The following is a 16,858-nucleotide window of genomic DNA, read 5'->3' on the forward strand; positions in this document are numbered from 1 at the left end:
CCCCCCCCTCTCCCCCTCGCTCTCTCTCTCCCCCCCCCCCCTCTCCCCCTCGCTCTCTCTCTCCCCCCCCTCGCTCTCTCTCTCCCCCCCCCCTCTCCCCCTCGCTCTCTCTCTCCCCCCCCCCTCTCCCCCCTCGCTGTCTCTCTCCCCCCCCCTCTCCCCCTCGCTCTCTCTCTCCCCCCCCCCTCTCCCCCTCGCTCTCTCTCTCCCCCCCCCTCTCCCCCCTCGCTCTCTCTCTCCCCCCCCGCTCTCTCTCCCCCCCCCCTCTCCCCCCTCGCTCTCTCTCCCCCCCCCCTCTCCCCCCTCGCTCTCTCTCTCCCCCCCCCTCTCCCCCCTCGCTCTCTCTCTCCCCCCCCTCTCCCCCCTCGCTGTCTCTCTCCCCCCCCCCTCTCCCCCCTCGCTGTCTCTCTCCCCCCCCCTCTCCCCCTCCCCTCGCTGTCTCTCTCCCCCCCCCCCTCTCCCCCCTCGCTCTCTCTCTCCCCCCCCCTCTCCCCCCTCGCTCTCTCTCTCCCCCCCTCTCCCCCCTCGCTCTCTCTCTCCCCCCCGCTCTCTCTCCCCCCCCCCTCTCCCCCCGCTCTCTCTCCCCCCCCCTCTCCCCCCTCGCTCTCTCTCTCCCCCCCCCTCTCCCCCTCGCTCTCTCTCTCCCCCCCCTCTCCCCCCTCGCTCTCTCTCTCCCCCCCCTCTCCCCCCTCGCTCTCTCTCTCCCCCCCTCTCCCCCCCCCTCTCTCTCTCCCCCCCCCTCTCCCCCTCGCTCTCTCTCTCCCCCCCCCCTCTCCCCCCTCGCTCTCTCTCTCCCCCCCCCCTCTCCCCCCTCGCTCTCTCTCTCCCCCCCCCCTCTCCCCCCTCGCTCTCTCTCTCCCCCCCCCCTCTCCCCCCTCGCTCTCTCTCTCCCCCCCCCTCTCCCCCCTCGCTCTCTCTCTCCCCCCCCTCTCCCCCCTCGCTCTCTCTCTCCCCCCCCCTCTCCCCCCTCGCTCTCTCTCTCCCCCCCCCTCTCCCCCCTCGCTCTCTCTCTCCCCCCCCCTCTCCCCCCTCGCTCTCTCTCTCCCCCCCCCTCTCCCCCCTCGCTCTCTCTCTCCCCCCCCCTCTCCCCCTCGCTCTCTCTCCCCCCCCCTCTCCCCCCTCGCTCTCTCTCTCCCCCCCTCTCCCCCTCGCTCTCTCTCTCCCCCCCCTCTCCCCCCTCGCTCTCTCTCTCCCCCCCCTCTCCCCCCTCGCTCTCTCTCTCCCCCCCTCTCCCCCCTCGCTCTCTCTCTCCCCCTCGCTCTCTCTCTCCCCCCCCTCTCCCCCTCGCTCTCTCTCTCCCCCTCGCTCTCTCTCTCCCCCCCCCCTCTCCCCCCTCGCTCTCTCCCCCCCCCGCTCTCTCTCTCCCCCCCCTCTCCCCCCTCGCTCTCTCTCTCCCCCCCCTCTCCCCCCTCGCTCTCTCTCTCCCCCCCCTCTCCCCCCTCGCTCTCTCTCTCCCCCCCTCTCCCCCCTCGCTCTCTCTCTCCCCCCCTCTCTCCCCTCGCTCTCTCTCTCCCCCTCTCTCCCTCGCTGTCTCTCCCCCTCTCTCCCCTCGCTGTCTCTCCCCCTCTCTCCCCTCGCTGTCTCTCCCCCTCTCTCCCCCTCGCTGTCTCTCCCCCTCTCTCCCCTCGCTGTCTCTCCCCCTCTCTCCCCTCGCTGTCTCTCCCCCTCTCTCCCCTCGCTGTCTCTCCCCCTCTCTCCCCTCGCTGTCTCTCCCTCTCTCCTCCCCTCGCTGTCTCTCTCCCTCTCTCTCCCCTCGCTGTCTCTCTCCCTCTCTCTCCCCTCGCTGTCTCTCTCCCTCTCTCTCCCCTCGCTGTCTCTCTCCCTCTCTCTCCCCTCGCTGTCTCTCCCTCTCTCTCCCCTCGCTGTCTCTCCCTCTCTCTCCCTCGCTGTCTCTCCCTCTCTCTCCCCTCGCTGTCTCTCCCTCGGCTGTCTCTCCCTCTCTCTCCCCTGGCTGTCTCTCTCTCTCTCTCCCCTCGCTGTCTCTCTCTCTCTCTCTCTCTCTCCCCTCGCTGTCACTCTCTCTCTCTCCCCGCTGTCTCTCACGTTGCTGCAGCCGGTGTTTCTTGCGGTTTCTCTCTCGGATCTTGTCGTTCCTTTTCTCGATCTTCTTCCGCAGCAGCTTCATCTGTAGATCCGCCATGGTGTCCACACGTGAGACCGACCGGAAGTGACGTTAGAGCACGCGCGGGCGCCGGGGTCCTGATATGTGCTGGGCTGTCCTCAGTGCTGCCTGCACGACGGAGAGGCCCCCTCGGGGTGCCCCCAATCTATTTGGTAGGAAGAGAGGGGCTTCACCGGCCCAGGGCCACTGCCCCGAGCATCACCCCCCCCCCCTCAGCTCACCCCACCAGGAGGCAATAAAGGGCAGCCTCCCCGGGGCCTTAGGGTGAGGGGACCCGGCTCCCCCGCACACCCCTGCAGGTCTCCTCCATAGAGTCGGTGCCCTCCCTTGTTGCCCCTGATCTCAGCATCAGGTGCACCCCCCCCCCCACATGCTGGAGCCTTTCCGTGCTTTCCAGGCCCTTCCTCACTGCCCATCTTTCCAGTGATGTCTCAGGGGCAGGAATCCACTTCACAAGTCCCCCGGGCGGCCCAGGAGAAGCTGCAGGAACCCCCTGTGCATCCAGGATGGAGAAAATGGCACAGGAATGCTTAGATGAAGTACAGTATGTACCCAACAGCGGGGCTGGAGAATCAGAAACCGATAACGGCCGCCGCCTCGCGAACTGATCGAACAGCGGGTGACCTCTCAACAAAATATAATACGCTCCCCGGTCATGAAAAACACGATGACCTGGTGACTCTCATCCTTAACCCCTTAACGACTTGGCCTTTTTTAGTTTTTTCACTTCCATTTTTCACTCCCCATCTTCAAAAATCTATAACTTTTTTTATTTTTCCACATAAAGAGCTGTGTGACGGCTTATTTTCTGCGTAACAAATTGCACTTCGTAGTGACGGTATTTAATATTCCATGGCGTGTAATGGGAAGCGGGAATAAAATTCCAAATGCAGTGAAAATGGTGAAGAAACACATTTGCGATAGTTTTCTTGTGGGCTTGGATTTTACAGCTTTCACTGTGCGCCCCAAATGACATGTCTACTTTATTCTTTGGGTCGGTACGATCACGTGGATACCAAATTTGTATAGGTTTTATAATATTTTCATACATTAAAAAAAAATTAAAACCTCCTGTACAAAATGTTTTTTTCGGATTTTGCCATCTTCTGGCGCCAATAACTTTTTCATACTTTGGTGTACGGAGATGTGGGTAGTGTCATTATTTGCGAATTGTGATGGCGTTTTCATTGCTATAATTTTTGGGACTGTGAGACCTTTTGATCACTTTTTATTAATTTTTTTTTATATTTTTCAAAATGGAAAAAAATGGCATTTTCGAATTTGGACGCTATTTTCCGTTACGGGGTTAAACGCAGTGAAAAACCGTTATTATATTTTGATAGAACGGACATTTTCAGACGCGGCAATACCTAATGTGTTTATGATTTTTACTGTTTATTTATATTTATATCAGTTCTAGGGAAAGGGGGGTGATTTGAATTTTTAGGGTTTTTTATTATAATTTTTATTAAACTTTTTTTTACTTTTACTATTTTTCAGACTCTCTAGGCCAGTGACGGCGAACCTTTTGGAGCCTGAGTGCCCAAGCTTCAACTAAAAGCCACTTATTTATTGCAAAGTGCCAGCGCAGCAATTTAATCAGTAATTTATTTCTCCTTTTTCTTTGACAACTTTCAATCGTTCAGCCTCCTAAAGACACCAATGCAGTTGAATGGAGGAGGGCAAATTCCTCTATCATTGTAGGAAGATTCTCCAGGAAGATTCTTTGAGTCCTGTCTGCTCAACTTCATGCTGGGGTGATGTCCTGGGTGCCCACAGAGAGGGCTCAGAGCGCCGCCTCTGGCACTTGTGCCATAGGTTCACCACCACTGCACTAGGGTACTCTAACCCTAGGTTGTCTGATCGATCCTACCACATACTGCCATATTACAGTATGGCAGCATATGTGGATTTTACTCCTCATTCATTACAATGTGCAATTAGCACATTGTAATGAATGGGTTAAAACGAAGTAGCCTCGGCGATCGAGGTGAAACCGCCTTTGCTGCAGTAACGGTAAGCCTTTTACTAGTACGGCGCGCGTCGGGAATGGGTTAACGAGGCTCGGAGATCCACCTGACCCCCCTATAGTATTGGGCCCTCTGACTGAAATCCGCTGATCCCACTTCTCCTTGAGATGTGTTACGCAGAATTCATCATTACCTCACCAAGTCTGGGACAAAGGGACTATAAGATATGAAGGAACACCAGTACCCACCACCACCACCAGGGGTGCCAGGAAGAGCCGGGTACAATCCAGCACCTGTCAGTCTATAGGTGATCAGATACTGGGACGGCTTCAGGCTGGTATTATTGGGCTGTGATAGTGAGCACCCACATGTGAATAATGTCAGGGTGCTGCTGCTGCATTGTTGTATTGTATCTGGCTGGTATAGATAGGGGTCCTACACCCTTTTTAAAAAAAAAATAAAGTAGGGTCCCTTCTAATTTCCATAACCAGCTAGATACAATACATCAGTGGCCTATTAGGTGTCCCGTGGGCCCTGGGCTGTTTACACAACTAGGGAACCCCGAAGGCCTTATCTCCCCCACCCGACGACACCACCACAGCCCGTAATGGGCCACCTTTAATGAAATGTCCACAGCAGAGCAGAAGGTGAATATAGAGGGTTTTTTAACCTAGCGATCTTCACATATGGCCCGGGTATGGGCGTGGGTCCCTTGAAAGCCAAAGGCCGTGGACGCCCCACCTATACCACTTATATATAAAGAACCGCCATTGAGCAGCAGCACCCTGACAGCCCAATAATACCGGCCTGAAGCCGTCCCAGTATCTGATCATCTAAGTCAGGAACGGGATTGTACCCGGCTCTTCCTGGCACCCCCTGGTGGTGGTGGGTACCCGGGTTAAGGTAAGGGGGTTAAAGGGGTTATCCGGGTTTAAAAAATTTCTTATGGCCGGGCTGGGGAGGGCTAGTTAAACATAATAAACCTGTACTTACCTCCTCCGGCGCTGACGACATCCCGCGCCGCAGTCAGGGAGCCGCGCACAGGGAGCTTCCGGACCGCGATGTGGACGGCTCCTCCCATCTGTCCCCATCTCTCAGCGTTGTAAGCGCTGGGAGGTGGTGCGCATGGGAGCATCCGGCCAGCCGGAAGCTCCCTGTGCGCCCTTGTACTGAAACCGGCGCACGGAGAAGACGGGCCGCAGCGCGGGACATCGGCAGCACCGGAGGAGGTAAGTACATTGTGTTTAAATAGCCCTCCCCAGCCCGGACATAAGAAATTTTTTAAACCCGGATACCCCTTTAATGTTAGTGTCTTTTCTAGTGACTTACACAAAGCCTCAGCATTAATAAGTAAGTAAGGCAAGTTTTGAATTAAAAAAAAATATTTTATTAAAATATAAAAACTCCCTGACACACCCTTGTCAAGCATTTTATTAAAAAAAATAATCCAGGCCAGCGACATAGTCGACCGAATCAGGCGAAGTCTACAGCATTCACCTGAAAACTATAAATGAAAGAAAAGGAGTCCAAAATATATATATATATTCATACATACGCAACTATGCACCCACATACTGTATATATATATATATGTGTATATGCACACATTTCCATATATATACTATATACACTCACACACATATATATATAATGACTTACCTGGTGAAGTGGAGATCGCTTCTTCTTCGGCACTCCTCCCCAACATGCAGCGTCGGCAGCAGGCTTCCCCAGGCTCTTCTCATTGCCACAACGTCCGGGCACATCAGGGATGTTACATGACCAGGAGATGGAGTGGGCGGACTCGGCAGGCGGAGGAGGTGGGTGACTTTCTCGGCAGCACAGGGAAATCATTCTCACCACCAATACCGAAAAAGCATTCGACCGGGTGGGATAGCTGTTTCTAAGGGTGCGTTTACACGTTCCCACTAGCGTTGCATTCATAACGCGACGCTAGCGCACAGGGGGAAGGGCTCAGACCGGTCGCATATAGTGTAGCGACTATCAGTCTCAATTATATGAGAGCCCAATCACTGGGCACAGTCCTTGATTAAGGAAAAAGTGAAAGCATAGGATCTCCTCTTGCTAGGAGGGACACAGTCCTTTGTAGAGAAGTAGTTACTCCGCATTCAGCAGAGAGGGGCGCTTTCAAAGCACAACTGGGGAGAAGTCCAGGAAAGTTTCAGGCTTATAAATAAATCAATAAGAGTCCAGGATTGTCTCTGGATCTATGCAGGGATTATTTGGGCTCAGCAGAACTGGGAGAAAACAAATCAAATGTCATATATACAGAACAGAAGTACCTGATTATGGGCTACAGACCCTCAGGGAATTATTCTTGTTGTTCTGGAACAATTGCAGAATAAAAAGCTGCAGGAGGCATAGAGGCAGGAACTGCAGCATGGACATCATCAGCCTGGGTGAAGGCAGAAGTGGCTGGATCTGTTGTCTAGAGACATCTGGTGGTGGAAACTGAAACTGCAGAGGTAGATGCAGAAGCAGCAGAGATGTCATCTAGCAGCTGTGGCTGTAACAGGACTGCAGGTCCCAGGATCATGTGCTATAGCAGGAACAGATGATACTGGAACACGTTCCAGTGCAGCTGGAGAGTCAACCTTTAAAATAGAAGATGTCACTGTCTGGAGATCGTCCGCTGGCAGGATCATCTCAGCAGGAACATCACGGACACTGTTGGGCTCTGGAACTGCTGACATGGGACACCCAGGAGCTGTAGCTGGAACAGCAGGAAGGTAACCTGCAACAGTAGGTATCTCAGCAAAGAAAGGAGGCAGGCACTTCTTTGACCGACCTTCAGTAGCTGGGGGCGCTGTAGAGCACATGATGATGGCCGCAGGAGCTTTAGTTTCTTCTCCATGGCTGACAGCTGGAAGAGTGTTATTCCCGGGCTGACCTGAAGCTGTTGGGGGCGCTGTTGAGCTGGCAGTGGCAACCTCTGTAGCTGGCAGGGCTTTCTCCCCGGACAGCGTGGGCCTCTTGGCAGGTGGTCCTGGGTACTCTTGACAGGCACTTACCTGCACCCAGGAATAGGATGGCGGACCCGGCGCAGCAGCGACACCTGGTGGACATCGGGTGCATGACCTTAATGAATCGCCGGAAGACCCAAATCCTTGACGGAGAACGCGCCGCTGGATCGCGACAGGACCGGGTAAGTAAATCTTCCCCCGATGAGGATTTAACCCTCATACCATGCATCTGGACTAAATTGACCCCTCCCCCTATTTTATTTCATAATTATTTATTATGTATTATTTTTATATATATATGTATATCTGACATTTATTATTTTATCTGTAACGCTACGATTGTCTATTGGATTTTATATCTTTCCTATAATAAAAAATGTGTTGATTATGAATCACATTGGTCATTGATCAGGACACCTCACTATAAGGGTGATGGCACACATGGCGTTCTGAACGCGCTTTTGGGCCGTTTTTAAGCAGTCCGTCAAAAAAACGCCTGCGCTAAAAAACACATGCGTTTTTGAAAAAGCATCCATTTTTGGCAGGTTTGAACAATTATCTTAATTAAAACGTGTCAAAAACAGATGCGTTTTCAAAAACAAGTGGTTTTTGACAGACTGCCTAAAAACGGCCCCAAAACGCGTTTTAAAACGCCATGTGTGCCATCATAGGTTACAAGCGCACCCGTTAAGCCCCACCTTTTCCTTCTCTCACACACTTCTACACATGGTTCCTTTGGCTACCGGTTATTGGAGAGCTTGGGCACTGCTGAAGTAACCAGCAAGAAAGCTACCCACTGGTTACAAGGGATCTGTCGCCCTAGTGGATTCATTTTGTCGCCTACATACAAGTGGCTACCAGGTGAGCACCTTTCAAATTTACCCGCAAACTCACATACTTCCGTAAACGTATCTCCTCTACCCTGATGCCGGGGAGGGACGGCTGCAGGTTGGGGACACTGGATTGCAGAATAATTGCCCCTGCAAGTGGAGCATTCATGCCACCTCAAAGGAGGCCCTGGAGCAGATGAGGGGGAGGAGGCACCCATTGAAAGTGTTTAGGCGTCATCATGAGCCGGAGCCACACCTCGGTTGCCTTAGTATCCCAACCTACGTCAGGATGTTGGGCTTGCCTCCTCCTAAACATCTCGTCATACCTCCACCAAGCAGACCCAATGTGAGAATGAAGGGCACTAAAAATGGTATCTAAATAAAAGGACAACTGTGGGGATTTGTCTGGGTACTTCGGAGAGATCACACAACCCGGCAAAGGCCGGAAGCCAAATCCGTAGAAACCAGGGACCAAATGTCAACATAATCATTCCTAAGTATCTTGTCCCTGGTCTCCTTTGACAGTTGATTGCTGAGAGGAGAAATGCCACAAAAATATAAATGCCTAAAACTGGGAGGGAGTAAAAGTCGAAGTCAACGCCTCCTCCACTGATTTCCCTGCTGGAGGCAGCGACACCCCGGCCAAAGCCAAGGGAGATGCACCCAGGAGAGAGCAGAAAGAAGCTAACAGAGCAGAGTTGGACACAATTGCACCCCAGGCATGGAAACAGGCCGACTCACCCGGCAAAAACTGAACCACGGAAGTAGAAGAGAGTCCAGTAGATGCCACAACCGTTGAAGCCCATGAAGAAGCAGGAGAGCTGAGGACAGCATGGGACCTACCAGTGGGCCCGGAACTACCAGCTGGCTGGAGGACAGCAGTGCTAGCTCCCCCCACAGAGGAGTCTCACCGGACCCGCTATAATCATCGGAGGGGGTTGAGAGAGGCAGGGAGCAGTCGTTGGCAGTCGGCACCGCCACTAGCCATAAGAGCAGGAGGCTGGAGGCTAGAACTCGCAGCAGCCGGACCCCTGTGCAGAGGCACTGTGTGTGGCGGAGGGGCGTGACAAGCTGGGACAGGAGGCTGGGGGTCAGATGCAACTGCAGCCACACTCCAGCTCAGCGCTAACCCTACATGCTGGGTGGAGGAGCCGGAGAACAGAGCCCCTGCTCCATGTGCTTGCGGGTGGTGAAGAGCAGCAGCGTGCAGCTGCCGGGAACTGCCTGTGGAAACTTGTGGGAAGGGGGACGGGTAACAGCGGCGTGTGCAGCCAGTATTTAAAGGGCACCTACCACCACGAATCTACCTATAAAGGTAGATCGGGTGGTAGGTGGATGTATGGGACGTGAGGATAGCCCTTTTTAGAGCTAATCCTCACGTCCCCGCTAGCGTACCATAAACTTTATTGCCCTAATATGTTAATTTAATTAAGCGGCTACCGGGGCGTGGAGTAGCCGGACACGAGGCTACACGGCGCGGCTACTCCACGCCCCAGTAGCTGCTTTCCCCCGCCTACCCTGTGATCTTCGGCGCGCAGCTCTTGGCAGCTGCGCGCCCTCGTCCGAGAAGCCGGAGTTCTGCGCATGCGCAGTAACTCCGGCCAAGATGCGCGATCTCGGGAACGAGGCCGGAGTTACTGCGCATGCGCAGAACTCCGGCTTCTCGAACGAGGGTGCGCAGCTGCCAGGAGCTGCGCGCCGAAGATCACAGCTACTGGGGCGTGGAGTAGCCGCGCCGTGTAGCCTCGTGTCCGGCTACTCCACGCCCCGGTAGCCGCTTAATTAAATTAACATATTAGGGCAATAAAGTTTATGGTACGCTAGCGGGGACGTGAGGATTAGCTCTAAAAAGGGCTATCCTCACGTCCCATACATCCACCTACCACCCGATCTACCTTCATAGGTAGATTCGTGGTGGTAGGTTCCCTTTAAGCTGTGCTCACTTCCTGTACCACCAACTAGCCCAGCCGCTAGTCATCGCCAACATCACTCCTCCACAGACAGGAAATAGGGAAGGTGAAAAAGCCACAACATGTTAAAGGGGCCATGCCACACCACTAACTCCTATCAGCTAATAACCCCTTTAGCGCAGTCAATAGCCCAACGGCTAAGCGCCTCGAGCTTTAAAGCCTGAGGCCACTGAAGCAGAATAAACTGAGAGGGTCCTGGAGGTCGGCACACAGCAGCTCATACTTTTCTACAAAACCATAATTTAATATTGATGTTTTCATATATACAAGTGAGAAATTTACATTGAAAAGTAAATCAGATATGAAACATAATCAGACAAAAAAAATCACTTGTCTTCACTACAAATCCTCGAGGAGTCATGGGGATTCTTGACCAACGGAGCTTGAAAAATAGAAGTGGCCCTCCGAGAGGAAGAATCTCTGTTCTGGTGGAGACTTAGAAAGGGACAATGCAAAAATCCTCTACCAAAAAACTTTGCCCATGTGGACTGAAAAAGAAGGGTCAGGATCCAGCAAAACTGGTGGGACCTGTTCTGTCCAAGGAAGAAAGGAGAAAAAACCTGAAAAGATCTCCCTTGTTTAATGATGGATGATAAAATCTGGTGAATTCCGAGACATCTCATGGAATTAAAAAGCAAAAGGACAAAGTCCGGTGAAGGAAATGAAGAAAACATGCACTACACTAATTGTATCCAAAACAAGGTTCATGTGGAAAGGACCTTCCCCTGTACAACCCCAGCCTGTAGAAACTCCTCAGCAGAACGCCTCACGCGTGCGGGGCAACAGTTCCAGTTTCTGCCAGGACGCCAGTGAGTAAGAAGAACAAGTCCTGAGCTCAATCATTCAATTATTCATCCTCCTCCAACTCCTGCGGTAACACAACAGCCTCTCCCTGCGAGCAGTCACTGAAGAAGTGCAGCAGCGTGCTGTACAGATGGAAGCGATTCTTCTCAGACAAGATGTTGTGGCCCTCATCAGGATAAATCTACAAAAGAGAAGGTGGAAAAAGTAGAGTGAGACACAAGGGTGGAGAAGGTAGAGCGAGACACGAGGGTGGGGAAGGTAGAGCGAGACACGAGGGTGGAGAAGGTAAAGCGAGACACGAGGGTGGAGAAGGTAGAGCGAGACACGAGGGTGGAGAAGGTAGAGCGAGACACGAGGGTGGAGAAGGTAGAGCGAGACACGAGGGTGGAGAAGGTAGAGCGAGACACGAGGGTGGAGAAGGTAGAGCGAGACACGAGGGTGGAGAAGGTAGAGCGAGACACGAGGGTGGAGAAGGTAGAGCGAGACACGAGGGTGGAGAAGGTAGAGCGAGACACGAGGGTGGAGAAGGTAGAGCGAGACACGAGGGTGGGGAAGGTAGAGCGGGACACGAGGGTGGAGAAGGTAAAGCGAGACACGAGGGTGGAGAAGGTAGAGCGAGACACGAGGGTGGAGAAGGTAGAGCGAGACACGAGGGTGGAGAAGGTAGAGCGAGACACGAGGGTGGAGAAGGTAGAGCGAGACACGAGGGTGGAGAAGGTAGAGCGAGACACGAGGGTGGAGAAGGTAGAGCGAGACACGAGGGTGGAGAAGGTAGAGCGAGACACGAGGGTGGAGAAGGTAGAGCGAGACACGAGGGTGGGGAAGGTAGAGCGAGACACGAGGGTGGGGAAGGTAGAGCGAGACACGAGGGTGGGGAAGGTAGAGCGAGACACGAGGGTGGAGAAGGTAGAGCGAGACACGAGGGTGGAGAAGGTAGAGCGAGACACGAGGGTGGAGAAGGTAGAGCGAGACACGAGGGTGGAGAAGGTAGAGCGAGACACGAGGGTGGAGAAGGTAGAGCGAGACACGAGGGTGGAGAAGGTAGAGCGAGACACGAGGGTGGAGAAGGTACAACGAGACACGAGGGTGGGGAAGGTAGAGCGAGACACGAGGGTGGAGAAGGTAGAGCGAGACACGAGGGTGGAGAAGGTAGAGCGAGACACGAGGGTGGAGAAGGTAGAGCGAGACACGAGGGTGGAGAAGGTAGAACGAGACACGAGGGTGGGGAAGGTAGAGCGAGACACGAGGGTGGAGAAGGTAGAGCGAGACACGAGGGTGGAGAAGGTAGAGCGAGACACGAGGGTGGAGAAGGTAGAGCGAGACACGAGGGTGGAGAAGGTAGAGCGAGACACGAGGGTGGAGAAGGTAGAACGAGACACGAGGGTGGGGAAGGTAGAGCGAGACACGAGGGTGGGGAAGGTAGAGCGAGACACGAGGGTGGAGAAGGTAGAGCGAGACACGAGGGTGGAGAAGGTAGAGCGAGACACGAGGGTGGAGAAGGTAGAGCGAGACACGAGGGTGGAGAAGGTAGAGCGAGACACGAGGGTGGAGAAGGTAGAGCGAGACATAGGGGCACATTTACTTACCCGGTCCATTCGCGTTCCAGCGGTGGCTTTCCCGACGAGCATTCGGGTCTTCCGGCGATTCATGATGGTCCTGTGCCCGATGTCCACCAGGTGTCGCTGCTGTGCCGAGGTGCGTCGGAGTTCACTGATCTCTTCCTGGTGCATGTAAGTATGGCGCGTGCGACCAAATATTTTTTTAAATAAATGATTGGGGATGGAGGTGGCTTTTGGACTCTGGGGTAGGAGGTTAGTAAGATGATTATAGGTTACATTTGATGTTCTCAATCTGATATGAAGTGATTAAAGGGGTTCTCCAGGACTTTCATTTTTGATCAACTATCTTTGTGAGGAAGGGAGGGGGAAGCCTGATACCAAGTGTGAAGCAGCCATGGTTCCCATGTGATTAGAATCTTACTATCCCGCCCCCCACCATCATCATCACCACCATACTGACCTGGAGCGTGTGGTTCACCCCAACCTTGATCAGCTGTTTGATCAGTTCTGCTGAATGCTGGAAATGGACTTTTGCTAAAAAGAGAAAAACACGAGTCAGAGGCAGGGATGATGATGTAACACCTCCGCTGTGATGTCATCATCTCCTCTGTATACAGCTGTAAAACACTGTACAGCCCTCTGCAACACTGAATATGATCTCATCTGTCATAAGATCATTAAAATATAGTGATACCGCCATAAATAAAGGCCCACATCTCAGAACTCACCATCTGCCATGCCGTGGACCAGCAACAGGTTCTTCACTCTGAAGCCATGAATGTTGTGCAGGACACTGGAGGCCTAAAGCAGACGAGAAGACATTACAGACATGCGAGGTATAAGCCACTACTACTATTAGAGATGGAGGCCTAGGGGAGAGGAGAAGCCGTATACTACAGACATGTGAGGTATAACCCACTAGTACTAGTAAATCTGGGGGTCTCTAACCTCGCCCCACCCCTTGTGCTCAGTCCGGATTCTTCTACCTGATACATGTTGTCTTCTGCAGATGGCATCCCCAGGTATCGCTCCGAGAAGGCTGAAGCTGAGGGTAAAGAAGAGCTGCAATCAGTCCTTAGCGGCCCCGGGCCACGCACGCAGACCCCGGCAGCCGCATGCAATCATGTATGGAGTCGTGTGCTTAAAGGGAACCTACCACCCCGATTCTACCTATAAAGGTAGAAGGGGTGGTAGGTGGATGGATGGGACGCGAGGATAGCCCTTTTTTGGGCTAATCCTCACGTCCCTGGTGTCTTTTAGAAAACTTTATTGCAGGAATATGTAAATTTTTTTATGCGGCTACTGGGGCGTGGAGTAGCCAGACATGATGCTACTAGTCACGGTTACTCCACGCCCCAGTAGCCACGTTACTCTGCCTACCATTTAATCTTCGGCGCGCAGCTCCTCGTAGCTGCACGCCCTCGTCCGAGTCCCCCGGCATCTGCGGCCTTCTGTGCATGCGCAGTAGCTCCGGCGCCACCGAAGGCCTGCATCCGAAGATTAAATGGTAGGTGGAGTAACATGGCTACTGGGGCGTGGAGTAGCCGTAACTAGTAGCCTCATGTCCGGCTACTCCACGCCCCAGTAGCCGCATAAAAAAATTTACATATTCCTGCAATAAAGTTTTCTAAAACAACCCGGGACGTGAGGATTAGCCCAAAAAAGAGCTATCCTCACGTCCCATCCATCCACCTACCACCCCTTCTACCTTTATAGGTAGAATCGGGGTGGTAGGTTCCCTTTAAGGTCATGACAGACAAGAGTTCCACAAGCTTGGCTTCATGTGAGACCCCTGTTTGCAGAGACCCCCATAGAACATTTACTCACCATATAACCTCATGTCAGTGATCGGGGCGATTAGGGCTCCACACTTGAAGGGTCTTTCGCTGGCTTTGAGGATCATGGATGCAATGTAGCCCCCATAACCCTGTGGGGGACACAGAGAGGTACTGTATGAGGTAGGACTCCAGCCGTCACCCACGGAAACCACTCACAGGGTTTAGGATGTTCAATCCCTCACCTTTTGCTACATTTTGTGGCTAAAGTATTATAAACCACACCCACTAAACAATGGCCCGCCCCTTCTGATTATCCCCTCCCAAGGGACTAAGGAAATCAGAACCTCTGGCATAGGAGGTCAGTCTGTAGGGAAGACAATCTAAATATAAAATCTTCACAGACCATAGTCCAAGGATCCACAGACACCGATCCCCAACACAGGCCACAGGATCCACAGAAACCAAACCCCTAAACAGGCCACAGGATCCACAGAAACCAAACCCCTAAACAGGCCACAGGATCCACAGAAACCGAACACCAACACAGGCCACAGGATCCACCGAAACCGGACCCCAACACAGGCCACAGGATCCACAGAAACAAAACCCCAACACAGGCCACAGAATCCACAGAAACCGAACCCCTAAACAGGCCACAGGATCCACAGAAACCGAACCCCTAAACAGGCCACAGGATCCACAGAAACCGAACACCAACACAGGCCACAGGATCCACAGAAACAAAACCCCAACACAGGCCACAGGATCCACAGAAACCGAACCCCAACACAGGCCACAGGATCCACACAAACAAAACACCAACACAGGTCACAGGATCCACAGAAAACAAACCCCAACACAGGCCACAGGACCCACAGACACCGATCCCCAACACAGGCCACAGGATCCACAGAAACCAAACCCCTAAACAGGCCACAGGATCCACAGAAACCGAACACCAACACAGGCCACAGGATCCACAGAAACCGAACACCAACACAGGCCACAGGATCCACACAAACAAAACACCAACACAGGTCACAGGATCCACAGAAAACAAACCCCAACACAGGCCACAGGACCCACAGACACCGATCCCCAACACAGGCCACAGGATCCACAGAAACCAAACCCCTAAACAGGCCACAGGATCCACAGAAACCGAACACCAACACAGGCCACAGGATCCACAGAAACCGAACCCCAACACAGGCCACAGGATCCACACAAACAAAACACCAACACAGGTCACAGGATCCACAGAAAACAAACCCCAACACAGGCCACAGGACCCACAGACACCGATCCCCAACACAGGCCACAGGATCCACAGAAACCAAACCCCTAAACAGGCCACAGGATCCACAGAAACCGAACACCAACACAGGCCACAGGATCCACAGAAACCGAACACCAACACAGGCCACAGGATCCACCGAAACCGAACCCCAACACAGGCCACAGGATCCACAGAAACAAAACCCCAACACAGGCCACAGGATCCACAGAAACCGAACCCCAACACAGGCCACAGGATCCACAGAAACCGAACCCCAACACAGGCCACAGGATCCACAGAAACAAAACCTCAACACAGGCCACAGGAACCACAGAAGCCGACCGCTAACACAGGCCACAGGATCCCCAGAAGCCAAACCCCCAACAGAGGTCACAGGATCCACAGAAAACAAACCCCAACACAGGCCACAGGACCCACAGAAACCGAACCCCAACACAGGCCAAAGGATCCCCAAAAACTGAACCCCAACACAGGCCAGAGGATCCACAGAAACCAACACCAACAAAGGCCACAGGATCCACAGAAACCGAACCCCAACACAGGCCACAGGATCAACAGAAAACAAACCACAACATGGACCACAGAATTTACAGAAGCCAAACACCAACACAGGTCACAGGATCCACAGAAAACAAACCCCAACACAGGCCACAGGACCCACAGACACCGATCCCCAACACAGGCCACAGGATCCACAGAAACCAAACCCCTAAACAGGCCACAGGATCCACAGAAACCGAACACCAACACAGGCCACAGGATCCACAGAAACCGAACACCAACACAGGCCACAGGATCCACCGAAACCGAACCCCAACACAGGCCACAGGATCCACAGAAACAAAACCCCAACACAGGCCACAGGATCCACAGAAACCGAACCCCAACACAGGCCACAGGATCCACAGAAACCGAACCCCAACACAGGCCACAGGATCCACAGAAACAAAACCTCAACACAGGCCACAGGAACCACAGAAGCCGACCGCTAACACAGGCCACAGGATCCCCAGAAGCCAAACCCCCAACAGAGGTCACAGGATCCACAGAAAACAAACCCCAACACAGGCCACAGGACCCACAGAAACCGAACCCCAACACAGGCCAAAGGATCCCCAAAAACTGAACCCCAACACAGGCCAGAGGATCCACAGAAACCAACACCAACAAAGGCCACAGGATCCACAGAAACCGAACCCCAACACAGGCCACAGGATCAACAGAAAACAAACCACAACATGGACCACAGAATTTACAGAAGCCAAACACTAACACAGTCCACAGGATCCACAGAAAACGAACCCCAACACAGGCCACAGAATCTACAGAAACAGAACCACAACACAGGCCACAGGATCCACAGCAATAAACCCATACACAGAACCTCCAGAGCCCAGCATTACACAGAATGTGTACAGTATCTCTGTTCCACCATCCCCTGAGCCACGACCCTTACCTTACATTACATTATTTACCTTCCCAAATATACAGAGTCTGCTGGCATCGATGTAAGGTCTTCTGAGTAACTGCCTGCAAGGAAAAAG

The 16,858-nt window shown here is 53.3% G+C and overlaps 1 protein-coding gene across 1 annotated transcript in view; it reads right to left on the bottom strand.

The window, feature by feature from the left end:
• Positions 1-10,093: 10,093 nt before the first annotated feature.
• LOC140075829 (inactive dipeptidyl peptidase 10-like) overlaps positions 10,094-16,858 on the bottom strand; it is a 78,801-nt gene continuing 72,036 nt past the window's right edge. Inside the window, exons 21-26 of the mRNA XM_072122181.1 lie at positions 16,790-16,844; positions 14,064-14,163; positions 13,223-13,281; positions 12,965-13,037; positions 12,697-12,770; positions 10,094-10,858 (exon numbers count right to left, since the gene is read on the bottom strand). Of these exons, the coding sequence (XP_071978282.1) occupies positions 10,721-10,858; positions 12,697-12,770; positions 12,965-13,037; positions 13,223-13,281; positions 14,064-14,163; positions 16,790-16,844 (499 nt within the window). The 3' untranslated portion in view covers positions 10,094-10,720. The remainder of the gene's footprint in view (positions 10,859-12,696; positions 12,771-12,964; positions 13,038-13,222; positions 13,282-14,063; positions 14,164-16,789; positions 16,845-16,858) is intronic.

This window comes from Engystomops pustulosus, chromosome 8 (assembly GCF_040894005.1).
Source record: "Engystomops pustulosus chromosome 8, aEngPut4.maternal, whole genome shotgun sequence".
Taxonomy (NCBI): Eukaryota; Metazoa; Chordata; class Amphibia; order Anura; family Leptodactylidae; genus Engystomops; species Engystomops pustulosus.